Genomic DNA, 27,307 nt, shown 5'->3' with positions numbered 1-27,307 from the left:
GGCCCCAAAACATTAAGTAAGTCATGATATGAACTCAGGTCTCATTGTGATCCATTGTGATCAGAACAGAAAGAAGGGAGATCTGGACAGAGTGCTAGAAGAAATTTGTAAAGAGGTAATTCAGTGTCTGCTAGCAGGAGGTGGCCAGGGAAGGCTTCCTGGAGGATTTGAAGGAGCCTTTTCCAAATACTTCAGTGATTAAGAGAAGATCATTAGAGAGGAAACCCTGACAGAGTTTGGAGGCATTTGGCAGGACTTGTGATTTCAGCGGTATAATTAGACAGCAAAGTAGCACAGTGTTAGAAGGCTACATTTGGAGTCAGTAAGACATACTAGCAAGCCACTTAATCTCTGCCTTGGTATCCTCATCCATATAATAAGTACATAATGAAACACTTACTTCCAAAATTGTTGTGAGATTCAAATGAGATAACTGTACATGGCTTTGCAAAACTTAAAGCACTTATAATTATTCATTATAATATAATAATTGTTATATAAGATAATAATCCTATAATTATAATTTTTATTAAGAATTCTGATGAGGAAACTTCTCCCCTTAAAGAGAGAAATTCTGTTTATTGATATTTATTACAAGTAACTAACAATCTTATAAAAATGTGTTTATTTCTTTTCATAAACGTTTGTTATCTCTTCCTCCCATTGAGCAACGAGCAACAAACCTTCTGAGTAAATCTAAGTGGTAGAACTTGCCTTCACCTTCTTCTGTTTCCTTCTCTGTAAATAAGGGATTTGGACAAGCCCCTCAAGGACAAACTTGGTCCTGTGAGCTCTATGTCTACCTCTGACTTAAAACAAGGAATAAGGGGAACCTTTGATGGGATGAGAACTAAAAACAGACCCCCCCAATATCAATCAATCAACCAATCTATCAACTCAACATAAATTTATTAAACTCCTCTCCTGTGCCATCCCTTAGGTCCACGTGGTAATACAAAGACCAAGAACGGCCCTGCCCCTGCCCTTGGGGAGCTTGCATTTTATGTGTGGGCCTTCATAAGGAAGAAATGTTATATGTGGGAATTGACATCCATGAACCTGGGGGCAACTATTCACTTCCCCAAAAGGTCCAATTCGATTCAACATGCATTCACTGAGCACCTCGTGTGCATTTAGAAAAGTCTTCACCTTAGGATTCCTTCTTTTCTGTAACTGAATTGTAAGCTTATTTGTAGAGACTTGCTCTACAAACACTCCATCCACCCAAGAAATTTCATGAATTTCCCTTTTCCCAAGTGGGGTTCGGCTGTGCCTTTCTTATATAACTCTTTTCCTGCTCCCCAAATCAATTTTTTCTTAATTGCCTTTGGGCTAAACTTTCCTCAGAGGTCAGGGATTCTGTACCTCTGTCAAGTACAGGAATCTGAAAGTAGTCTTCAAGAGTCTTCAAACTGGGATGGGAAAAAAAAACTTTATTTTCCCTAATATTTGGAATTTTTAGTAGTTCCTTCTATTATTTAAAAACAGGATTGTGGGAACTGTTCCATAGGTTTCAGTAGGTTGCCACTGGGGTCTACAACCCATAAAAAAGTGAAAACCCCCTACAGTGAAATTTATAACTCCCATCATTCCTATAATTGCCAAATCTAGTGGAATTCATTGACCTCTAGTCAAAGTTGCTTAATATCCAGAGGAGAAAATGGCTTCTAATACTATTATCGGAGAGTGTACCTCAACCCCACTTTAACCTCCCCTAGTCTGCCATCTTGACTGTAAAGAGAAAGCTAATGATCCAGAGACTATGTTAATCTTCTCTTTCTCCTCAGAATTAAAATCTGTTTTCCTGTGCACAAATAAAGCATGCAAAACTGCAGAAAATACATGACTGGTTTCTCCATTATTCAAGAGACACATTTTTATGAATTTTATTTGTACTTGAAACATTTTAAAGTCACAGAGGGTGGGAATGCCATTAAGAGTTCCAGGCATGTCGGTGCTAACAGTTCCAATATGCCCACAGTTCTGTGATCTCATAGATTTGAATATTCCCTCCAGAATACAGATGGCAACCCATCTGTGCCTGACCATCCCATGCTATTCTCTTCCGAGTCTTGCCGCCAATACTTATTAATTTTGGATGGAATGCCCCTGGGCCTCCGTTTCCTTTTCTGTAAAGGGAGACAGTTGTGCCAGATGTTCTCTGAGGTCTCTTCCAGGTCTGTGATTCTATATGAATGGAGACACGGGCTGTTTCTAAAATATTAGGCAACAGAGACTCATTAAACCAATCCATCATCATGATCATCAAATGGGATTTTCTAAAGTATCTGCTAACTATAAAATGCAAGTTAACTAGACATGGGACCTGCCCTCCAAAGGTGGTTAACTTGCGGAATAAATGCCTCAGCCCCGGCTGGACTGTCCGATAGCCATTTAAATTCAAGTGAACCTTCAAGAATTTAAAATGGAACGATCACTGACTGATCTTCTTGTCTGTTCTGTTAGCCATGAATATATGTTTAAAATCGTTATGGACCATAAGTCTGTAATCAAGTACATCACACCAAGAGAGGCAAGTGCTTTTGCTTTGCTTTTCTTGCCTAAGTTAGACTGGGAATTTGGAGAATGAGAGGCCAAGGAAGGCTCAGCATTGCTGCACAGATGTTGTTGGTGACCCCATTGGAGGTTTTCTTGGCATGGTTTGCTATTTCCTTCTCCAGCTCATTATAGAGATGAGGAAATTGAGGCACACAGGATTAGTGACTTGACCAGGGTCACACAGCTGCCGAATTTGAATTCAGGAAGATGAGCCTTTGTAACTCCTGACCTGGTGCTCTATCCATGAGCTTTAAGCAATTTGGAGGCAGATTGAATGTTGTCTTCAAGCTTCTTTGTATAGAAAAGAAAGTCCACTAAGAAATCCAGTATGGAAGTGCCAGCCAGAATTGTCTTTGTAATTGTGGAGAATACCTTCTGCATACAATACATATTCTAGGTAGAAAGAGGATGATCCAAAATTGTAATATTTTGAATAATGTTCATTAAAAAGTAAACACAAGAATAAAGGGATAATACTAGAAGGGATCTGGGATTTCAGACAGCGTGGGAAATTCCCAGTGAGGAACACCCTTCTCTACATCACTATGGAATTGAGACTTAGTAGGTAAGTCCTAGGCAACTATGACAAAAAAAAAAAAAAAAAAAAAAAGGTTAGATTTCTAGCCCAAGGTTACTCAGATGGTATCTGGAGGTGGAATCTGAATCCCAATGTTCCTGAGATAATATTATAATTCAATTCAATTTAAACCAAAATGAGTTACTTTAATCGATGAGCCACAATGAGGATGGGGGAGAGGAGATGCTGACAAAAATAAAACTAAGTGCCCTGAAAAAAAATGCTTTTACAGGAACATGCATCCAAGTACTTTAACTATATGATTTTATAGTGAAGAATGGGATTCCATTTATGGTGAAATAAGATATGTAGAAATAACACAAAATGAATGGTTGAAGCATCTAAAGAAGAAAACTCAATGGGAACTTTCCGTCATACACACGCAAAAAAAAAAAAATCTTGATTTTTAAAGACCAAAAAGCAGCATGATATTCATATATAATTTTACATAAAATAAAAACATATATTTAATGTAGCATAATAAAAAATGAAAAAATAGAGATTACTTACAAGATGACTGGGTGAAAAGAATTAGGATTTTCAATTTTGTATTGCATCACCAAGGGCAAAACATTTCAAATTACTGTTAAACCTTAAATCTTTGCGCAAATGTGAGTTGTTGTTATAAATTAAATCATCATTCTTCAATGGTGTCAAGAGGAAAGCCTCTCTTTAAAGCCCCCTGCATTTTTGGTCATAAATCGATATAATTAAGGAAGATGTTTGGGCAGCCGAATGGCAAAGCAGATTGAACACTGGGCTTGGAATCAGGATGACTCATCTTTCTCAGTTCAAATCCTACCTCAGACACTAGCTGTGTGACCTTGAGCAAATCGCTTAACCCTATTTGCCTCAGTTCCTCATCTGTAAAATAGACTGGAGAAAAATAGCAAAAAAAAAAAAAAAACTTTGTCAAGAAAACCCCAAATGAGATCAGGAAGACTCAGACATGACTGAAGAACAACTGAACAATAGCAAAAAAGGAAGAGGAATTGATCAATGGTCAATGATCAATGATGCAATTTGGAGAGCACTTTCTAATTTTATCTAGTATCTCAAAATGCCATTATTTAAATAATATAGTTTGGGAACTCCATTATTTCTGCAGGCTGATCCTATTAGAGACCATCTCCAAGAGAAAGCTGATGTCCATAGATTGGGATTTATACTGGGTATGAGGATGCCAATCTCATTTTTAAATTTAAAAATGATTTATTCTGTTTTATTTCTTCATAATTGCCAAAGATCCCAGGTACCTTTTTTTTGGATAATCCCGTCCAGACCATTCTTGAGACAGCATCACTTATTTGTATTCCCAATATGATTCGGTATGGGGATATTGGCCCATTTGTAAATAACAGGAACAAAAAGGCCAAGTGATCCAATTATTGAAACCAGGAGAAAAGTCCACAAAAACATCCGGTCAAGTACTTGGGCTATGAATTTCCAGTCTTCCACAACCTAATATGAAAAAAAAAAACGAAAATAGAGAAACTCAAGCACACATGAAACATCTATTTTCTCTATTTAATAACCTGTCAAATATTTTATAATTTATGTTTCATAAACATTTTCTAATAAGACACAAAGTGTCCTGTAGCATATGCTGTAAAAGATGCTTGTCAGTGGCTCCATCACTTGAACTTTGGGCCATCTCCCTTCTCTGTATCCCCCAAGCTCTGGCTTCATCCACCACATTCCAGAAGAATGGGATCCAGAACATTTGGGTTGGAGGAGACATTCAGAAAACACCTAATTCAAACCTCTATCTCTATATATTTTGGTGATCCATACTTTTTAAAGAATCTACAACCTCCACCAGTTAAGGTCACAATCCTTCTATGCCTTTCCTGAGACATTATAGCCAAAAATAAATCAATTACTTCATTGGCAATGTACAGAAGCATTCGAATAAGACTCAGAGCTCCACCATTATATGTCCATGAATGGACAAGTTACTGATCTTGAAAATCATTTAGGTCACCATTGAACCTCAACTAGAAAGCTGGGGTAGTAAGCCAGAACTAGTGCTTATCTCCACCTTAAATAATGAGCTTAGACACTGGGACAGACCTCACGAACGTCATTCTCCTTCATGACGTGCCTTGTGATATAGCGGATGGAATCAAGAGCAGCCTCCAAAGTGTTCCGAGGAGATCTGGGGCCATTGATCTTGCCAGTTTCCTCCTTGTGGGCAAAGTACCGGTCTACATGGCTTCTCATACAAAGGAGTTTGGGAAGCTGATGAAGAAAAATTTTTCGAACCCAAGGTGCCATGGGATTGTGTGTGGAAGAGGAACGATGGTTAATGTTGATTGCAAAGACAGTCACCATGATTGACAATGTCACAAAAATCATAGTAAACACTAGGTACTCTCCAATTAGAGGGATGACTTTGGAAGATGATGGGATGATCTCTTCAATAACTAGGAGGAAAACAGTCAAGGACACAAGCACTGAAGTGCACAGACAAATCTTTTCACCCTCATTTGAAGGAAGATAGAAGACGAGCACAGTTAAAAACGAGAGCCCAATGCAGGGGATGATGAGGAAAAGGGTATAAAAGAGAGGCAAACGCTTAATTACAAAAGAGTAAGTCACATAGGGATACCAGCAACACCCATCTGTTCTGTTCCCTTTGCTTCCAGTGGCACTCACTATTTCCCATTCTCCGTTATCAAAGAAATCTCTTTTATCTACGTCATAATCGTCCAACACTAAATCCACCTGAGACCCATCGTATGTCCAGGAACCAAATTTCATAGAACAGTTTTGGAGATCAAATGGGAAAAAGGTGACATCTATGGTACAGGAGCTTTTGTAGTTGGCTGGTGGGGTCCAGGCCACAGTGCCATCATATCTTACGACTGTTTTTGTGCTGGTCCCTTCAAAGCGTCCATCTGCACTGAAACAATACAAAAGCGAACAGACACACATATATTAGATACTCAATAAAACAACCCAATTACCTTATAGGCAGTTTTTGGAGGGGGGGGTTGTTTCAAATATGCCATATTAGACTTTTACTATTACTTTAAAAATTACTTTTTATATTTAGTGACTTATAGAATTTTAGCCATTATAAAAAGTATATTTGTGTGCAGTATGATGTAATAGAAGGAAAACTAATTCCCACTGCTGCTATATTCCAAAAAGATCAAAGACAGTGGGTAGAGATCTATATGTACCAAAAAATATTCATAGCAGCACCTTGTGTTGTAGTAAAGAATTGGGAATAAAAGTGACCACAGATCATGGAATGGCTAAACAAATGAAAGCAGTAGAATATGATTTCTCTGTAAGAAAAAGGATAGAATTCAGAAAAAACCTTGAAAGACTTGTTTGAATTGATATAGGGTAGAACAGAATTAGAACAATATATGTGACAACTACAGTACTGTAAAGAAAAACAGCTTTGAAAATCTAGAGAACTCTGATTAAGCAAGTCGTCATCTCTAAGAAGAATGATGAATAAATACACTTTTCCACTTCTTTACCAAGAGGTGGTAGCCTACAGGTGAGGAATCAGAGATATGTGTTTAGACAGAGCCAATGAAGTGATTTGTTTTGCTTGAATATACTTATTTGTTATAATAAAGGGTTTCTTTGGAGAGAGACGGCCAGTGCTGGAGGAAAGAAAGGAAGGGAGGAGAGGGAGAGGCAGAGGGAATAGCTGCTCCATAGGGCAGAAATATGAGCTAGCACAAGACATTTTAATATGCAGTAATAGAAAAGGACAAGATGAAGTCCAGAAGGAATGGGATTAGATCACTTGGCTCTATAAATCTCCACATGGTGGAAGAGGAGAGGCAGGGACAAATATTTACACAATGGGCTTTTATTCTACAAACATAAATCACACTAATGGTATCACTCTTACTTGTCAAACAATACTATGTCTGGAGTCCAGATGGAGTCGGAGGGCACGCGGATAGCTTTGATTCCGGCGTAGTCATCAGGATTCCATCTTAATTTTACATCAACCCATTCCTTAAAAATAAAGAATACTGCAGGGCATAAGAACAACTCAGTATCTGAAAATGCTGGCGGACAACATAAGCAATGGCGCACTCATTCAGCAGAAGTTTATGAAGAAGCTTGATTTGGAAGGCACTAGTATGCCACAGGCCTGTGGGTACCACACCGGCCCTGCTCTCAAAGAGCCTGACAATTCAATTATTTACAATTACATGAATAAATGATAAAAGGGAGCCTGAGATAAGTGCAAAGGACAAGTCTGAGTGAGAACACTTTCACCTGGTGGGGAAAGGGCAGGCGGGCATAGGGCAGGAAAGTTTCCATGGGACTCAGTTCTTTCTTGCAAGACCAGTGGTTCTACAGACAATTCTACGCCCATGTTTAAGGTCCGGGGCCACCACTTTCTTACCCGCTTAGGGATAACCCAGATCCTGCCTACAACATTCCTGGCTGCTACACACACACACACACACACACACACACACACACACACACACACAACACCTACAGCCATGGTCCCCAGGTAGTACAAGTGAGCCAGAAAGTACATCCAAGCCAGGGGCTGGGAGCCTTACCTAGACCCTGCTCCACCAGAATCTGTACAGGGATCCTGAGCAAGATAAGCAGCACTGGATCCCAGCATTACCACCGTGATGACCAGAGCTACAGGGCCAGGAAAGATGACAATCACTTGTTTCTCCCCTTCATTCCCTATGTCAGTGCATCTGATAAGTGCCTTCCTGTCCCTAAAGAAGCTCTTGTCTTTCCATGGGATCCCAGTCCCGCGTCCAGCAGAAGGCTAGCCCAAGGATGCTAGATGGCCCTAAATTAGGGAATGTCCTGAGGCATTGGACTGGACCCAAAATGTAATTGGTGTAAGAAACTCTCAAGGAAGAAACATTCTCTGCCAATGTAGATTAGCATCCACTGTACCAATTAGCCTCAGAGAATTGCCTGAGGACATCAAGTAGTTAAGTGATTTGCAAAAGACTGGAGACTGGACTTGAACTCAGATTTTCCTGACTTCCTCTCAGTACACTACTCTGAGCTGTCTCTGTCTCTTTCTCTATCTCTGTCTCTCTGAGCTTGTCTCGATCTCTGTCTTTTCCTTTGTGTGTGTGTCTGTCTCTGTCTTTATCTCTCTCTCTCCATCTTTTTTGCTCTGTCTCTCCATCTTTCTCCCTACCTCTTCCCTCTCTGTCTCTTTTTCTCTGTGTTGTCTCCATCTCTCTCCCATATGTCCTCCCACCCCTCCTCTCTCTACTTCTCTCTCTTTCCCTCCTTCCCTACCTCCCCCTTTCAATATCTCTCTCTGTTTTTTTCTCCTCTCTCTCTTTCCCTCCCTCTTTTCTTCTGTTTATCTGTGTTTTTTTCTCTCTGTGTGTCTCTCCATCTCTGTCTCCTTTCTCTTTCTTCTCTATTTCTGTCTTTGTCTCTTTATTTGTTAGTTTGCCTATCTCTCCATTGCCCCCTTCTCTCTCCATCTCTCTTCCTCTCTATCTGTCTCTGTGTTTCTCTCCATCTCTCTCCCTCCCTCCCTGTCTCTCCATCTCATTGTGTCTTCTCTTTTGCCTCTGTTTCTGTCTTTGTCTCTGTCGGTTTGCCCGTCTCTTTTCCCCTCTCTTTCTCTCTTCCTTTCCTACCTTCCCTTCCCTTCCTCTCTCTTTCTCCTTCCCTCCCTTCCTCCCCCCTCTCCTCCCTCCCTCTCTTCCTATCTGTATCTCTGTTTCTCTCCATCTCTCTTCCTCCCTCCCTATATTTTTCTCTCTGTGTGTGTCTCTTTCCATCTCTCTGTCTCCTCTTTCTACCTTTGTCTCTCCATTCCCTTTCTCTTTTTCTCCCTCCCTCCCTCCCAAGCTGGAAATACACTGGCCACTTCTGGACCCAATCCCAATGCTGATCAGCATAGAAGTGTACTTTCCCAACCTGGGCCAGTTCATCCCTCCTAAAAGCTTGGTAATCTTCCACTCCTGGAGCTCACCATAAAGTTCCACACTTAGTTCAAACATCCAATCAGCTCTGGCCCAATTGCAGCTCAGAACTCCTGAACTCAAGAAATCCACCAGTTTCTGCATCAGCAGCAGCAGGAAATACAGGGATGCTTTACACACCTGGCCTTTCCCTGATCCTCATGAAAATAAAAATGAGAAGTAACTCAAATAGCAACAAAAAGCCATCAGGTGATCCTAAGGAGGCTATAGAACATCCCCAGCAATATTTATTGCTAGAAATGGCACAGAGCCCAAGTTGGTTAGGAAAAGCAGCAGACCGGTCATAGAGCAAGGAGGAGTGATACCAAGTGACCAGCCCAAATATAATCCTGGTGCACTCAGGAAGCTGAAAGACCCAGAGAACAGCCTCCAGTACACAGGGCGGACCCTCTGTGTAAGACGGGGTGCATATTACACAGAATGAGCTATAGAAAGATAGCAATTTCTACTAAAGAGCACTCATCCCTGAGAAACCAGGGGTCCTTGCAAGCAGCTGAGGATTTTTCCATGTCAAAGCAATTCTCTAGCTCGCCCCACATTTTAATATGATGAGTAAATGGGACCGGAATCATGATATAGCAAAAAGTATGAAAGCATGACCTAATAGACAGAAAGCCAGTCTCAGAGCCAGGAAGACTCGGATCTTCCAGCCCAGCTGTGTGAGTCCCAATCTCTCAATGCTTTAGTCAACTTTCTAAGCAAGCTGTTCCAGAAAAGGTACCAACCTGCATCAGCTCCAGGGAAATTCCTCAATTGGTGAAATCAGAACAAAGTCCCTATTCCTACAGATAAGCTGGAACATGTTCAGAGCAAGACAAACAGCATGGGGAAGGGCCTTAAGTTCATTCTATACAAGGGACAGCTGGAGGACATGACAACAGTCAGCATAGAGAAGAGAAGGCTTAGGGAAGGTGTGATAAGTGGATTTGAAGGGCTGTTGCCTTGACAAGAGATTAGCTTCTTCCTAGAATGCAGACTCAGGACCAGTGAATCAAAGCAAATTTGGGCTTGATATGGAAGAAATATTCCTGACAATTGGAGCTGTCCAAATGTTCAGGCTCAGGACATACTGGATCCCACCTCACTTGGAGGTCTTCAAGAAGAGGCTGTATGACCAATAGGGGAGTCCTAGTCAAATATAGACTGAACTTTGTGGCTTCTCTGATATCTTCAAGATCTGAGATTCTACAAATGTTCTATGAGCTAGTTTCCCTTCCCCCCCAAGGATGAGCCTTTAGGAGTTAAGGGTGGGGCCAGAGTACCAGGAAAAGGGAGGCAAGTCAAGGGGAGGATAAACAGAAAACACTTTCTGCTGACTGGTGGAAACTGTTGGAAGTGGTTAAGGGGGAAAAAACAAAACAAAACACTAGATACTCAGTGAAGGCTGGGGAGGAGGGGAGGTAACCAAGAAACACAGAAATAAATTAAGGCCCTGCCCTTGCTTAATCTCATTCACCAACCTAGCACCATCAGACACAGCCTTTCTCTCTGCCCTTTAAGAAATACCCATGGGGAGGCCAGGAGTATCTCCTCAGGGCTTGGATCACGGGTACATACCTGTTTCAACCACACATTTGTGGTCATTAACTGATTCTTCTCGTCCTGTATAAGAGAAATGAAAACAGACTATTTTCAACTAGTATAAATATATATTTATGTATAAATGCAAGTATAATATGTATATATATATGTATATATATATATTCCCACACATATATATGGGATATATGTATATTATATATATAAATATTACTAAACTAAACTTGTTCCTTTATAAGAACCGCTCTCTCTTTCCCTCCTCTCCCTCCCCCTTATATGTGGCAATAAACTAAAAAAATTATAAGCTCCTTGAGGACAGGAACTATTTTTTCCTCTTTTGGTATCCATCTTTGGTATCTAGAACAGTGCCTGACACATAGAAGGCATTTAAATGTTTATTGAATTGAATTGAGTTGAATATAATGAAGGAGGTGAAATAATTCACTCTTAGCAGGGCTATCACACCTTAGTAAATTCAATTAATGAGAAATGGAGTAAATGTACAGTAATCACACACACACACACACACACACACACACACACACACACACACACACACACACCAGCAGGGATTTCACTGTATGAAAAGTTCAATCTTCCCAACTTTTCTCTGCATGTCCACCGTTGGTTTAATCTTCACTCCTACTCAACATTATCAACTGTCGCAGGTCTAAATCTCAAATTCTGGCTCTGGTGGCCTCCCTCCTGTTTATTCCCTTATGGTGGTATCTTAATTAGCATCAAGCTCATTCTTTGATAAAGGCAGAACATGAACATTCTCAAGCCTTTCAGCTGTTACCTTTATGCTAAAGACTCTCAAATCCCAATTGTCTTATTTCCCACCGCCTCCTGGACATGTCCTCTTGAAGGCTCCATCACTACCTCCAAGGCCCAGGCAACTTACACCCTTGCATCTCTTCCTTGTCAACTGGATGTGAAGCCTTGGGGCCATCTTTGACTTAACATCATTACGGAAAACAGACCTTCAAAGATCAATTAGTCCAACCCTCTTATTTCACAGATGGGGAATCTGAGGTCTGGGGAGAAGTGACTTGTCACAGGTCACACAGCTAATAAATGGTCAAGTCAGAACCTGAACCTGTGTTCTGTGACTGAGGCTCACATGATCTCTCCATGGTCCTGCCTTCCTTCTTAATATTCCAGTCCCACCCTATTCAGACTTAGGTCTCCTATCAACTGGTCGTCTCAGTTCTAGTCTCTCCATGTTCCAATCCAACCTGAACATTAGTTGTCACCTGTCCCTCATTAGAGTGGAGAACAGAGACTTTTTCCCTTTCTCAGGATCTCCAGCACTTAGCTGTGTCTGGCACAAACTGCACAGATAGGTAGTGCCATAGGGCACAGAGCGCCAGGCCTGGGGTCAGGAAGACTCATCTTCCTGCTGTGTGACCCTGAGCAAGTAACTTCAACCTGTTTGCCTCAGTTTCCTCCTCTGTTAAGAGGAGAAAAATAGCAAACCACTCCAGTAGCTCTGCCCCCAAACCCCAAATTGGGTCATGAAAAGTTGGACATGACTGAGCTTTGACGGATGCCTAATAAATGCTTGCTGATTGACTTCCTACTAGGAATATGCTGATTTATCCAAGCCAATGTTTCCACTGTGCCCCAACATCCAATACTGAGATTCCCTTTGCTTACAGCATTCTTCCTCCATCTCTCATGAAGGATCCAAATTTTCTATGTCCTTCAAGGCTCTATTTGACTCTCATGTCCTACGTGAAGACTTCCCTGACAAATCCCACTCACCAATCTTCCCAACTCTGCATTTCCACACTCTTTTAGAGTATGGGGCCACACAGAGTTGGGGAAAGAGCATGAGACTTGGATTCAACTCCCACCTACCTCTGACACTCAGGGGAGTCACTTAATATATCCATATTTCAGTTTCCTCATCTGTGAAATGGGGATAATAACAGCACCTGCTTCATAAAGCTGGTGTGAGGATCCCATGAACTGATATGAATAAATATTGTTTCTGTTGCATGTATGAACACTCTGGATTTGCCCAACTTGATAACAAGCTTCTTTGAGATAGACACCGAGTAACATATTTAGTACCCCCTCACCCTATGCCCACCTCATTGACCTTTTTAGCCATACAATAAGCACATGATGGTCGATAGAATTAAAATCAAAATAACAAAAAACTTCTCTGAAATGGGAATGAGAAAATTAGGTTATAAGAAAGAGTTTCTCTGCAAGAAGAGACACATTAGGATGTATTATGAAGGCGAATTGAAGAGTCCTCTCTGAGGGAAATTCAACATAAATTTTCACCCTTCTGTGATGATGGAAGGATGATATTGTTTGAAAGTGTATCTCTATTTTTAAAAAATTGATGATTCTGAATTTAATAAAAGTTTTACTAGGTCAAAGAAGGGAATTCTCCACCCAAAGTGGCTTGAGGAAAAGGAGGGGGAGTATTTTCTGTATTTAATACCACAGTTTAGTTCTGTCTGTGACACATGAGTTAACATGATGTAGTGATTAGAGCAATAGCATTAAAGTCAGGAACACCTAGGTTAGAATCCTGCTTCCAGTATGAGCTATGGGATCATGGGCAAATCATTTAATTTCTGAGTTTCATTTTTATCTTCTATAATAAAGCTCTGTAAACTGTGAGTCCCTGCCCTATGTGGAGCCTTATAACTAAATCTGAGAGTCATGAAATTATGATTTATTATCAGCAAATGTTTGATTTGTATACCTATTTTATATACTCATATATACTCATAGGCCTGCATAAAAATTTCTCAGGTGAAAAGGGTTCACAAGTAGAAAAAGTTTAAGAAGCCCTGCTCTATAAAACTAAGTTATAAATACCTGTAAGATGGACCACAGAGATTTGTTATGAGGTTCAACCAAGATAATATCCACACAGGATTTTGTGAGCTTTAAAGATTTCTGCAGTTGTTGGCTATTTACATTACATGTGCAAGTACCCGTTTGTTTATAATCATCCACATCGTGTAAGAAGCCAACATGGTATGGTGGGTTAGAGACACAGGATCACTCCTTAGCCAAAATCATTCAAATTCTCATTTCCATTTTACAGAGGAGTAAAGTGAGGTTCTAACAACATCCTGCCCACTTCACAAGATCATCCTGGGATAACGTATATACAGCACTTTGTAACCATAAAATACATCAGCAATGTTCATTATTATCATTATCTGCACATACACATACCACATCTACTAATTGAGAGATTGCAAGGCCAAACTTTATTTTTATTTTGTCATTCGGGTGTTTCACCGGACGAACCCATCTTTCGTAATCTCGAAACAAGTTCTTAAACAAACGATCTTCACATTTCGCCTCAAAGGATGGTTCCGATATCCCTGAAATGACAAAGGCAAAGGAATCACTTTCTGGCATTTTGACTTACTTCTTCCTTCTGGGTATTCACGACTGAGAAAAGTTTACAGCATCATTAGCCAAAATGTAAGTGTGGAGAAGAGATAATATGAATGGAGAGGGAGCCGGGCAGTCAGCAACACCTAAATTCAAATTCCACCCCAACCCATCCTAAATATGTGGCCCTGGCCAAGACACTTAACCACTCACTAGCTCAGGACACACTAAAACTATATATAAGTGGCTGATAATCTACTTGGAGATTGCAGATACTTATAGGAGTTTCTTATACCAGTGGAGTCCATAAATAAAACTACAGATAAAAACCGTTAGATAGCTTGGAGAGAGAGAGAGAGAGAGAGAGAGAGAGAGAGAGAGAGAGAGAGAGAGAAAGAAAGAAAAAAGAAAGAAAGAAGAAAGAAAGAAAGAAAGAAAGAAAGAAAGAAAGAAAGAAAGAAAGAAAGAAAGAAAGAAAGAAAGAAAGAAAGAAGGGGGGAAGAGACAGAGAGAAACACACAGAGAATTTTATGTGTGTGGATATTTTAGGATGGTCATATCTATCTCTCTATATATATTTAAAGAAGCTATTTTTAAAGTACAAAAATAAAGATGGGGGAACAGAACTAACTTCTTTAAAACCATAATGCTTACAAAGGATAAAGCCCCTAAAAGAAACTTGTGAGATAACTTGTGCAAGCATACCCATCTCATCTTATCAATGAGGAGACAGACTAAGAGCTTTATGTGGTAAGTGCCCCAAACTGGGATTCAAATCAAAGCTTCTTGACTTCAAATACCACATTCTTTTCTCTTGATCATGCGGTTGGATGTTAGCTTTGGGAGGTTTTTGTGGGGGGGAAAGGGGAGATGATGGTATAAAAGTTTATTAAGTTCATAATTTTTAAAAAGTAATTCAAGATGGAGGAAAGGTTTTAATGAAAAGAGCCTCAAACTTAATATTCATTTTCAAGCCCTGGAAAATTACCAAAGCTGGAATGAAAGAAGCCTAGTGTGTAATTTTCAATAAATTCAGCTCTGCTGAATAGCTCCAGAAATTAAGAGCTGGCTTTCCCAATTTTCTCCTTAGCACTGTATCTTCTATCCCATTGGGAAGTCAAGTTGATTATGCATACCATAACTGCTGCCAAAGCCACAATGACTTGGACATCTGTCAGCAGAAACTGGCACGCGCACATATCTGCCCCAACCAGAAAGTTCTATGGGGCTGTTGTTTCAGCATTTTCTTCATCCTGGGAAGATGCCTCTGAGAATCTGCATCCATACTTCAAGAAGCACAACAGCACAGGCAGTATTGATTTATTAATATCCCTGATGTGGTCATGAGAGATTAAGTTTGTTGGTTTTTAATGTGGCATATAATAAGGTAGTCGTATCATGATTGGATGACTTTCTGTAGTTACACCATAGATTAATTAGATTAAAAGGAAGATCAACTTCAAAGACAAGAAAAAGATGAGAAGACAACATTGTCTAAAGCTGTGACAGCTCTAACCTGGCCGGTTCAAACATGTTGGAAATGCTGAAAAATGGGAAATGGAAAAAGGCAAAGATATTAACCCTGATGATCAGCCTTTGCTGCAGATGTTTAACTGATTTAACAATTTAGCTGATAAAAAGCTCTGAAGTTGAGTTGCCCAAGATAACAATTAGATACAATTAGGAGGTATTAGAGGCAAGACTAGAATCCAGGTCTTCCGGACTTTGAGGCTTCTTTCTACTATTCCCTGCTGTTTTCCATCATCTCAAGAACATTCATAAATGAAGTTTGTAAGAGGTCAACATAGATGATGTGGTTTAGATTTATTAATATTTTTATAACTCTCTATTTTTCTCAATGATTACAGTGGAACCAACCTCAGACCACAGTTTGGAGACATTTGGGCTTTTTCACAGGGCACAGATATTCAGGGAATACAGTTCTTTCCCACAGAGGTCTCACAGGCATTTCTATCCTTGAGTTTCTCTGCTCCTTCACCTATCCCTAACTACAGAATCTTATGTCTATGACTCTGCTTTCCCAGAAGTTTCCCAACCCTCTCACCTCCACAGATACATAAGCAAAGACAGGGTACTCTTGTTCCTGATGCAATTGGACCTAGATCTGGATTGTCTTCTATGTCATCATTGTGGCTACCATCACCCTTCCTCTGTCCCAAGTGAAAGCATTTCTAGTTTCTATACCTTGATTTACCATGAGAAAGAAGAAAGGCACTTTAGAAGACAAAATTGTGGAGAATTGCTGAGGACCAAGTATATATCTATTCTGGAGGAGACTCAATCCTGAAAGCAGTGAGGGATTGTTTTACAAGGTCTCACAAGGAGGGAGAAAAGGTATAAAGACAGAAAAAAACACCAATAATTTCACTGCTCCAAAAAAAAATCTAAAGGGCACTAATTACCACTGCCTCATATGACTACTAATGTTGTATCTTTTTAAAATCTTCATGAGAATGATGGCTGGAAGAAAGGAAGGAAAGAAAGGAAGGAAGAAGGAAGGGAGGAAACAAGTATTTATACTGCCTTCTATGTGCCAGGCACTGTGCTAAGTGCTTTACAATTATAATTTTATTTTATCGTCACAACAAATATGGGGGAGGGGGAATAGGTGCTGTTATCTCCTCCATTTTATAGATGAGAATAGCTTAGCTAGTAAGAGTTGAAGACTAGATTTGAACTTGGTGAAATGACTTTTTCTGACTATCCCCAGCACTCTGTATACTATGGCATAACCTAAGTGTTGGCTGTCATTATCTTGGATGAAAATGGGAAATGGGAACAGGCCACCTTTCATAATTTTCTAGGCAAGTCCACCCATTCCTAGTCATACAAATGACCACTAAAGTCTGAGGATGTGAAGTCAAGGCAGCTGGGGCTTTGTTTGAGAGCCTTTAAGCTTAAAGAGTGCTGAAACTTAATTTTCATCAGTCTAGAATCAACTAAGATTTGCCTCCATTTTATTATCTGTGTGACTTAGGACAAATCACTCAATTTGTCTATGATTCAGTTTCTTCGTCTGTTCAGGAAGAAGAGGAGAAGTACAATGTGTCTTCAGCTCTAAATCTGTGATGCTACAACATACAAAAAATGAGTTCAGAGAGGAAGCTGCCAGACAATAAGCTTACGCTCCCCATCAGCACCTTTAATCCCTGACCTTGGTACCTCCCCCTCAAGTGAATTTGTCCTGAAATTGTTACTTTGTGCAATTTGCTTCAAATGCAGAAATTTGTACTAACCTCACTACAGAATCCTTCAGGGATTGTTCTTTGCTGATTACAGGAAAGTGTTTGGCTCAGGAGGGCAGAACACAGCTTGGGCAGGGGTTGATTTATGCTGACTGATCTGGTTGACTGTTATCCTACTAACTACAGCCTGTGTCATTTGAGAGAAACTGTTTACCTGAACCTGTGGTTTAAGCAGCTGCCAATTGATGGGGAGGTTTATATCTAAACTAAAGGGCTGTGGAAATATCTGCTGCTGTCACCCACTGTTTTGAGCACATCTGTCAGGATTGGGAGCTATGGGTGCTCTGAGGAGTTACATGGGGTAGAGGTGGGACATGGGCACCAGAATACTAGCATTGGCAGGAGATTTAACAATAAAACCATCATTTCCATTTAAATTGACCTTATATAATGCAGTGGAAGAACATCTGGTTTTAAATCAAACCCCAGATCTTTCCTAGAGGTATGACCCAAGGCCAATCACATTAGATGGTAAGCTCCTTGAGGACAGAGATTATCTTTTGCTTCTTTTTGTATCCTAGTCCTTAACACAATACCTGACACATAGTAGGTGCTTAATAAATGTCTATTAAATGACTTAGCTTTTTTAAGCCTCAATTCCCTCATTAGTAAAAGGCAAAAACAACCCTTTTGTTACCTGTCTCACGGCAGCACTGTAAGAAAGAATTCTGCAAGCCATAAAAATGCTAGAAAATCCAGTTACCATCATTACTATTCTTATACCAGGGGATGCAGAGATAGAATTAAGACAATTAAGCACCTGTTCAGATCTTTTGTTTTCAGTTGTATTCAGTTCTTCCTGACCCTATTTGAGGTTTTCTTGGCATAGATACCAGAGTGGTTTGCCATTTCCTTCTCTGGATCATTTTACAGAAGAGGACAGAGTTAAGTGACTTGCTCAGGATCACACAGCTAATAAGTGTCTGAGGCCAAATTTGCATTAATGATGAGTCTTCCTGATTCCAAGCTTACCATCTAACTGTCCCCTTCCCACTTTACAAATGAGTAAACTGTGACTCAGAGAGTCAAGTGATCTATCCAGAGACACAAAGCCAGTCACAGAGGGAGAATTTGAACACAGGTCTTCCTAATATCAAGTCCAATAATCTATCCACTAAATCATGTTGCCTCTCATGCATGGCAACTATTTCTTACTACTATTAGAATCTAACATTCTGGAAATGAATGCTATTGAAATCTAATGTTATTTTAAACTTTCCATATTTAAGACTTTTTGAGCACTCTTCCCCCCCACCAAAAAAAATCTAATTCACTCTATTTTATATCTAGGCTGAAAAGCATGAATCCTTCTCTCATCCCTCTATTAAATTCCAACCCTGAAAGCTCTTAAAATATCCTTAAAGTCCACTGGGAAACATTGGGGTAACTAGCTTATCAGCTCTGTTAAAGGATTATCCCTCAAATCTGAGGGATTCTGGGAGTTGGTGCTGAAACAGATGTAGGGTATTGAGCCTTATTGATACCTGATCTATTATGGCATTTGTACAGTCCAACCAGGCATCTGTCCAATCAAGACAGAATGAGTTTCTTCTCTGTAGGGAAGATTATTTGATGAGAAGGTAATATCAGTCTTAAGAAAGACAAAGAAATCCTGAGCTAGCTTCTAATGAAATATCCAAAGACATACTTGTAGCCAAGAAGTGTCCTAAGAGATATCATCAAGGACATTTGGGATCAAAAGTGATTGCAGGTACGGTCAGCAATAAAGGATCCTAAGATGAGTGCTCCTTGCTTGTTCCAGGACCCAGAAAAGATTCAAGGAGCAAGAAGAATAGCTAATGGATCCACAGAAAGACAAGGGCCAGAATTGACCAAGATGAGAGGGTATGGATGAATGAGATGAGGGACCCGCTAGAACATAAATAAACAAGGTAGAAAATGGGGAGACTGGGCATTGTATCTAGTTGTATTCCCTACATGCCTACAGGGAGCTTATATTCTAACAAGAATACATTGACACTGAGAAAGAGACTTAGGGGGCAGGCCACTAAGAGAGGAGTTTTAAGGAAAGAAGGTTAGAAATAATGATGGAAGAATAAAAGGGTGCCATGTAGTAGTAACTGGATAGTGTGAGCCTCTAGGAGACCAGTCTGAGCAGCCATGTAGCTTCCTCAGAGGCAAGGGAGGCTTCCTTCATGGTGGATGAATAGGAACAAAGAAGGCAAGTGGAGGGAATGACCTAAAGTCACTGGCAAGGATTGCCAAGGTACTATGGGCAGTCAGACAAGGGAGCAAAGGTGAAAGATCACATGGCCTTGAATTTGTTGATTATAGAGTTGAGATAATGAGGGGAGAAAAATGAGGCTAGGTTGAGGTGATGGCCAAAGAATAAGGAGGGATGGAGGTCTAGAAGTCATGGTGAGGATGAAGAAGAAATATGAGAGCAGGAAAGTGGGAGGAAAGGTAAAAGGAGATGAGGATTAAAAAGGGGAATTCAAGATCATAGTGGTGATGGAAGACCTCAGACTACCCAACAAATAAAATGGGTACCCTGGAATGATCTCATATCAGGGTACAGAGGGGGAGATAGGGGAGATCCCTGAGCTTTGTGAATTCCAGCAATAGTTGCTTTTACTTCTTATGACTGAGGAAGGGAAAAATCACAGGATCTTAAGATCTCAGATCTAGAACTGAAAGAGATTTTAGAGGTCACTTGGTCTGATCATTTCATTTTACAGATGAGGAAACTGAGGCCTCAGAGATATCATGATGTCTGAAGTCATCAAGGAGGTAAGCATCACAGGAAGGATTTGAACTCAAGTCCTTTGACCCCAGTGGTATTGTTCTCTCTACTACAGCTAGGTGACCATCTTCTCTAAGACTAAAGGGTCAGAAAGTCAGATGAAATGACATAGGACCCTCTAACATTTTGATCCCATTTTATAACATACCTGATCTCATTAATTTTCAGGAAAACCTCATGAGGGAAGTAAATGGAGGTTCTAACAGGCATTGTCTAAGGTCACACAGAGATAGGAAGTGTCTGAGAGGAGATTCAAGTCCTGACTCCAAGTTCAATCCCTCTCCTCTACTGCTTCCAACTAAACAACAAGCATTTATTAAGTGCCAGCTATATACAGAGACAAGAGTGGGATAGCCCGGCCCTGGAAGAACTTGTCATTATATCAAAGATGTAAACATTAGATAGCATAGTTCTGTGGTCACTTTTCTCCTATAGTGTAAGGGTTCTTAACCTAGAGCCATCGACAAATTTTTTGGGGGGGTGTCTATGAACTTTTAATTTTTGATAATTGGTTTCTGTTACAATCCTATGTGTTTTATTTTATGTATTTAAAGACATTATTTGGAGGCTTTACAAGCCAGGCAAAGGGCCTGTAAACCGCTCCCACTCTCTTTGTCTGCTCCTCTCCAGAGCTCTCTAAATTTCAATGATAGCAAGAAAAAGAAAAGGTAATAAACATCCATTTTGCAAATGGAAGGAAACATAAGTTCCGTATCTATCTATCAAGTTTCTTTCCAACATGACCAAGAAGTGCATTTACTCTTTTAAGAGCTTTTAAATGAATGCAGAAGTTTCCTGTATTTCAGGATTTTCATTATGTTTTCTATTGATTTTTTTTTAACTCAGAATTATAGGGTGAAGTTTCTCGGCAGCTGATCTGGTGTAGCCAGCTTAATTTGACATCCGGCCCTGTCAAATTCCCAGAATGCTTACAGTAAGAAACTCACCGTAGGCTGTGTTAAATTTAGGTCTAGTCAATAATTCTCTTATATGGAAGAGAATACTTCACGTGGGCTGGGGTAAGGAGAAGGAATGATCACGTCACAGAGAAGGCCAAATTAAGGTGATAGACTCATTCTTTTGGGTCATAAACATATTTACAATTTGTTCCAGTTTTCCATATCTTATGGGATTATAACAGAACTCTTTCCATTTCTTTTTTTTTTTTTTACAATCTATTTTTTATGAATTTCTTTTACTTCAGAGTTTTAGAGCAGCAAATTAGAAAGTTTTGGAGACAAAAAATATGAGTTCCTGCTTTGCCTTGGTCATCTATTTACCTATGAAACCTTGTCAAATCACTTAGCCTCTTTGGGTCTCAGTTTCCTTATTTGTAAAAAGAGACAGTTGGGTTAGAGGACCTAGAACGTCACAGAATTAGAGATTTGCAGCTGAAAAGGGGGAATCGGGACCAGGTAAAGTTAACTAGGGCTCAGTCCTATAGGGAGAAAGAGGCAAAGGAAGGACTCCAGTTCTGGACCAGCTCTTCCCACCATAGCATGTCATTTAGGGCCAGAAGTTTCCAAAAAGACTGAAAGAAAATCATTTGCAGTGAGCCTCTTTGAACAAGTGACTGGAATGGCTTTTTCTTCACCTTAACCTTGTGGAAGCCTGAGCTTTCTCCAGAGCAGAGCAGGATGCTGCCTCCTACAAGAAGCCTTCCCTGATCCCCCTGAGCTCCTGGCAATCTCTTTCTCTGGCAATTACTTTGTATCTCCAGGAGCCATTTAAACACATCCCGTTACTTAGCCATCTTATATCAATGTATCTGTGTACAGATACATACACCCTTAATCGAGGATAAGGGCATGCTTATCAAATTTGCAAATGACCCAAGAAGGGGACAAACTGAATCCTGATCCAAAAATATCTTGACGTTCTGAGCGCTGCGTTGAATTTAATAAAATGAAATCCAATCTAATTGGGTTCAAATGTCGATTTCATAAGGACAAGATGGGGAGGCAGCTGGGGAGCCAATGATCTCCATAACAATTGCTACAGCTAGGATTTCCATGGCACTTTCAGCTCTGCAAAGCGCTTTATAGAAAGAATCTCCTATTATTCTCATAACAACCCTGTGAGGTCAGTACTATTATTATCTCCATTTTACAGATGAAAAGACTGAGGCAGAGAGGGTGAATTGCCCAGGATCACGTAGCTACTAAGACTCCAAGGTGGAATTTGAACTCAGGTTTGCCTTACTCCAGATTTAGCCACCCAGCTATGTGAATTTGAATAATATCTGCAGGCTTAGTCCTACTATGTTCTGCCCTAATCAGACGGCACCTGAAATACTGTGGCCAGTTCTAGGTGCCACAGTTTAGGATGAATGTTGGTAACCTGGAGACCATCCAGAGGAAGGCAACCAGAATGATGAAAGTCTTCAAGCTCACACAACATGAGAATCAAAAGAACTAGTGATATTCAGATTGTCAGACCAATGAGCATTTATTTAAGTTAACTTTAAGAAAAGAAGATTCAGAGTCAACAAATTGGCTTCAAGGGGGCTGTCGTGTAGGAAAAGGACAAGATTTATTCTTCTGGGCCTGGAGGAAGACTTCCAAGTCACGGAATGAAGTTCTAAAGAGGTAAATTTCAGTTTGGGGTTAGGAAAGACTCTCCCGACATAGGGACAGGTCAGCTAGGTGGTACAATGTATGGAAGTCTGGACCTGAAGTAGGAAGGAGGAAAGTCTGGGGTCAAATCCAGCCTCAGGTATTTTCTGTGTGACCCTTGTTGCCTCAGTTTCCTTATCTGTAAGAGAAAATAACAAACCATTCCAGGATCTTTGTCAAGAAAACCCTAAATGGAGTCCTGGAGTCAGACATGACTAAAAAAGCCCACCGCCGCCAACAATAGGACTATCCAAAAGGAAGGTGGTGCCTTAGGAGCCAGTGGCTTCCCTTTCCTTGAAGAGCTTCAAGCAAAGCATAAATTTGTGTCAATTGATGAGTTTGTGCAGGAACTCTTTTTCCAGGATGAACTGGAGTGGATAAACACAGAGATCCCTTCTAACTCTGAAAATCTGTGATTCTCTCATTGCAGCTGGGGAATTTCTACATTTGGTAAACACGCCATCTACACCTTTATCCACCCCGTTGATGAAAATGTTAAGACAAGGGGGAAAATACTGGAGTTAATAGAAATCTCTCTTGCCCTAAAAGAGGTCTTTAAACAATTATCCCTTGATCAGAAGAAATTCCCAGGTGGTTGAATAATTTCAATAATTTTGGCTAAAAACTACCGAAAACCAGATCAAAATGATACAGGCACCTGCCTCCCAACATTAAATGGCAAATTAGACCTATGCTAGGTAACAGGGGCAACCAAAATAATTTCATCTTCAAATCTAATTGTAAAAATTGTGAAGTTAATTGATCGTGAAGCAGCTCTGTAGCCTCCTGGATGCACAGGCTAGAAGTAATGACAGCTGATTCCATATGTATTTCAAGGTTCGTTCATGAAGATTCTAGGCATGAAAATTGTATAGAAAACCATGGCTTTCCCAGTGCCCTGACCTTCACAGACAGAACCTCCCTAGCCTCCCACATATACTTATCCTCCCCTCAATTGTCTTCGTCATTCTTTAATGATTCACTTCCCCCCTCCTCCACCAAAAGGCTTCGAATCCTTTAAGAGTTCAAAGGTCACCCCTCTACCATGAAGCCATCTTTTTTATCTGCTATTGCACTAAGAAAATGATGATCTAGCCTGCACATCTCACTTAGCAGTCAGAATTATAAAGAGGCAATGGAAAGAACACTGCATCTGAAATGAAAGGACCTGTCTTCAGACCTTGGCTATCCCCATTACTGTAGTCGCAGACACTTGGATCTTCAGAATCCCTCATTGGTAAATAAACAAATGAATCTATAAATTAGTCAACTAGTTAATTAAGAGCAAAGGAGCTATACTAGGTGACCACTGAGGCTCTTTACAACTTGAAATCTGGCCATCAAGCTGCCTCTGCTCCCAACCAGACACTCCAGCTCCAGGAATGGGGCTCTGGGCTCCTAATTATCTGGTGATTCTCTCTATCTAGTGGAGGTCTTATCTGTGACACTTTGTCTTTCTGTCTAGGTAACCATGACCCTGCTTTCTCCTGGTTCTCCTACTTATCTGACCATTTCTCAGTCTCCTTTGCTGAATTCATCCAGATTATACCCTCAAGACTCTAACTTGGGGGAAGGGAGCGAAGAAAATAAGCATTTATATAGTACCTACTATGTGTCTGACACGTTTTATAATTATGTCATTTGATCCTCACAACAATCCCAGGAAGGTACTGTTATTATTCCCTTTTTATAGATAAGGAAACAAAGGTTAACTCTCTGCTATCAAACGGCTATTAAATGCCCTCAGATTAGATTTGAACTCACATCTTTCTGATCACAAGTTCCCCACTCTGCACTCCATGCCTCCTAAGTCTTCTCTCTCCATACTCTCATCTGGTGATCTCATCAGCTCCCATAGGCTCAGTTGTCACCTCTGTGAGGATGACCCAGATCCATATAACCAACTTTGCTGTCTCTCCTGAGCCTCATCCTGGAGGAATCCCAAGCCGCAATGTCCAAAATACAACCCTTATTTTTCCTCCTAAATTCGCATTTCTTCTGTACATTTCTATCACTGTCTTGAGTGCCACCATCCTCCTAGTTACTCAGGCTCAAAACCCAGCCACCATCTTTGCCCCCTTCCTCATACACACCCCACATCTATTTTCTTGTCATGTCTACCTGAGCATCGTCTCCCCTTTCCACTCACACAACTGTCAGCATTGTGCAGATCCTCATCACCTCCTGCCCAGACTATCACAAAAGCCTTCTGGTTCCTCTCTCTGCCTCAAATCTCTTGCCACTCCAATCCAAGTTCCACCAGCTGTCAAGGTGATTTTATTAAATCTTGGGTCTAATCATGTCATTCCTTTACTCAATAAACTTCAGAGGCTCCCTATTTTATCCAATACCGAATATAACATGTGATTTCTTTTTAATTATTTATTGCTGAGACAATTGGGGTTAAGTGACTTGCTCAGGGTCACACAGTTAGGAAGTGTTAAATGTCTGAGGCCAAATTTGAACTCAGCTCCTCCTGATTTCAGAGCTGGTGCTCTATCCACTGTGCCACCTAGCTGCCCCTATAATATGTGATCTGCCCCTATAATATATGATTTCACATTCAAAGCCTTTCCCATCTTGACCCCTCCTACCTTTTCACTTCTTACACTTTATTCTCATCTTGCCCTCTGGGATCCAACAACAAGTAGCCTTTTGTTTCCTTCATTTTCCCAAACTCCATACATTTTTGCTGGCTAGCCCTCACTCCTCCTTTTCCCTTCTCCCCACTTCCCACCTTCCCCACCACCAGGAATGCTCCTCTTCTCTTCGTTCCAGACTCAGCTCTAACTCTACCTTGACCCTTCCCAAACCCTCTTCTCCCCCATTGCTTACTCTTTCCCTCTGAAATGACTTTTGTTCTCTCCCTACTGTAATATAAGCTCCTTGAAGACAGGATCAAAGCCTTTCTTTGTATCTCCAGTGGTTAACACTGTGTCTAGCACATAAGGAATCATTGTAATGATTATAAGATGTTTGTTGACTGACTGGTCATTTTATAGCATGCTGCTGCATATGGAAGACTTGTCCATGTCCCAGAAAAGAGATTTGAACGCTAAACTTTTGACCATCTCAGTCCACAATACCACAATACTGCTTTTGGACCAAATGTTTATAATTCATTTTCTCAAATGTAGGTTCTAATAAGGATTAGATCATGATATAAATGCTTTATATTACCTTTATGTGTCTGTTTAAGATATTTACTTTAATAGAGAAATAATTAATCCCTTGGGCTCTCTATGACTCATGGACTTTCTATCAGCTTGTTAAGTATGGAAGCTGGTAGACAAGAGATTTAATTTTTCTGGAGAATAAATCACTGAAAACCATGAGACACAGTAGATTTTTTTTTTAAAGGAAGGAAGCTTTACTTGGAAAATCATCTAATTTGAGAGTTGAAAGGAATCTGAGAATTAATCCAATAAATGGTTTTACCCAGACCCAACCTAAAAACCTAGAACCCAGGGCTCTTTTGTGCTTCCAGATATTTATAGAGGCAGACAGGCAATTCATATTTATTGAGAACTTACTATGTGTCAAGCACTGAGCTAAGCAGATACAAATAAGGGAGACACCATGCAAACAACTCTGCACAAATGAGTTGTAGAGGAGGTAAATGGGAGAGAATCAATCTAGGGAAGAGGAGTTGAAAAAGGCTTCTTATAGAAGGGGGGATCTCTGTTGGGACTTGAAGGGTATCAGGAAACAGAGACGAGGAAGGAAACCATTCCAGGGACAGGGGCAGCCAGGAAAAAAGGCAGGAGTCAGGAGATGATTTGTTTGAGGAGCAGCCAGGAGGCCATTGTTGATGGATCTTATAGAGTATGTGGATGTTGGGGGGCATTTATAAAGTATAAGAAGATTGAAAAGGATGGGGCAGGAGGAAGGGAAGGCGAGGTTATGAAGGGCTTCACACACCAAAAGAGAGCATTTAAATTTGATGCTAGGAGGAACAGAAAGGTCACAGAATTACTGAGTAGGAAGGTGTGACAGCTGGATCTCTACTTTAGGAAACTCACTCTGGTGGCTGAATGGAGAACCACCTTGGGTAAAAGGCTGGTGGCAGATAGACCCATCAGCAGCCATTGTAAGAGTCCAAGTGTGAGGTGATGAGAGTCTGCATCAGAGTGGTGACAGTATCCAAGGAGAGAAGGGAGTGTATTGAGAAATATTATAAAGACAAAGTCGACAAACCTTCCCAAAAGATTGGTTATGGAGGGGAAGAGAGTGAGGAGAGGACTGAGTATCCTGGGAGTCTGGTGTCCTTAACAATAATAGGGAAATTTGGAAGGGGAAGAATTTGTAGAGAAAGATTCTGAGTTCACTTTTGGGCATGCTGAGTTTACAGTGTCTACAGGACATTGTAAAATGTCTAATAGGCAGAAAGAAAGGCAAGATTGGAGGTCAGCAGACAGGCTAAGGAAGGATAAGTAGATTTGAGAATCATTAGCCCAGAAATCTGAACCCATGGGATCAGATGACATCACCAAGTGTCATAAAGAGAGAAGAGAAGGGGGCCCAGAACAGAGTCTTGGAGGACACCCACATTTAATGGATATAGCCTAGGTGAAAATGCAGCAAGAGAGTGAGGAGGAAAATATGGGGGCATTTACAATAAACACCCAACTTCATTTGTCCTC

The 27,307-nt window shown here is 40.5% G+C and overlaps 1 protein-coding gene across 1 annotated transcript in view; it reads right to left on the bottom strand.

The window, feature by feature from the left end:
- Nucleotides 1–1,858: 1,858 nt before the first annotated feature.
- CHRNA5 (cholinergic receptor nicotinic alpha 5 subunit) overlaps nt 1,859–27,307 on the bottom strand; it is a 30,792-nt gene continuing 5,343 nt past the window's right edge. The window contains exons 2-6 of the mRNA XM_051982430.1: nt 13,855–14,006; nt 10,663–10,707; nt 7,017–7,126; nt 5,210–6,041; nt 1,859–4,597 (exon numbers count right to left, since the gene is read on the bottom strand). Coding sequence (XP_051838390.1) covers nt 4,436–4,597; nt 5,210–6,041; nt 7,017–7,126; nt 10,663–10,707; nt 13,855–14,006 — 1,301 coding nt within the window. The 3' untranslated portion in view covers nt 1,859–4,435. The remainder of the gene's footprint in view (nt 4,598–5,209; nt 6,042–7,016; nt 7,127–10,662; nt 10,708–13,854; nt 14,007–27,307) is intronic.

This window comes from Antechinus flavipes, chromosome 2 (assembly GCF_016432865.1).
Source record: "Antechinus flavipes isolate AdamAnt ecotype Samford, QLD, Australia chromosome 2, AdamAnt_v2, whole genome shotgun sequence".
Lineage (NCBI taxonomy): Eukaryota > Metazoa > Chordata > Mammalia > Dasyuromorphia > Dasyuridae > Antechinus > Antechinus flavipes.
Note: the sequence above shows the minus strand (reverse complement) of the source record. Positions and strands in the feature narration are given on the sequence as shown.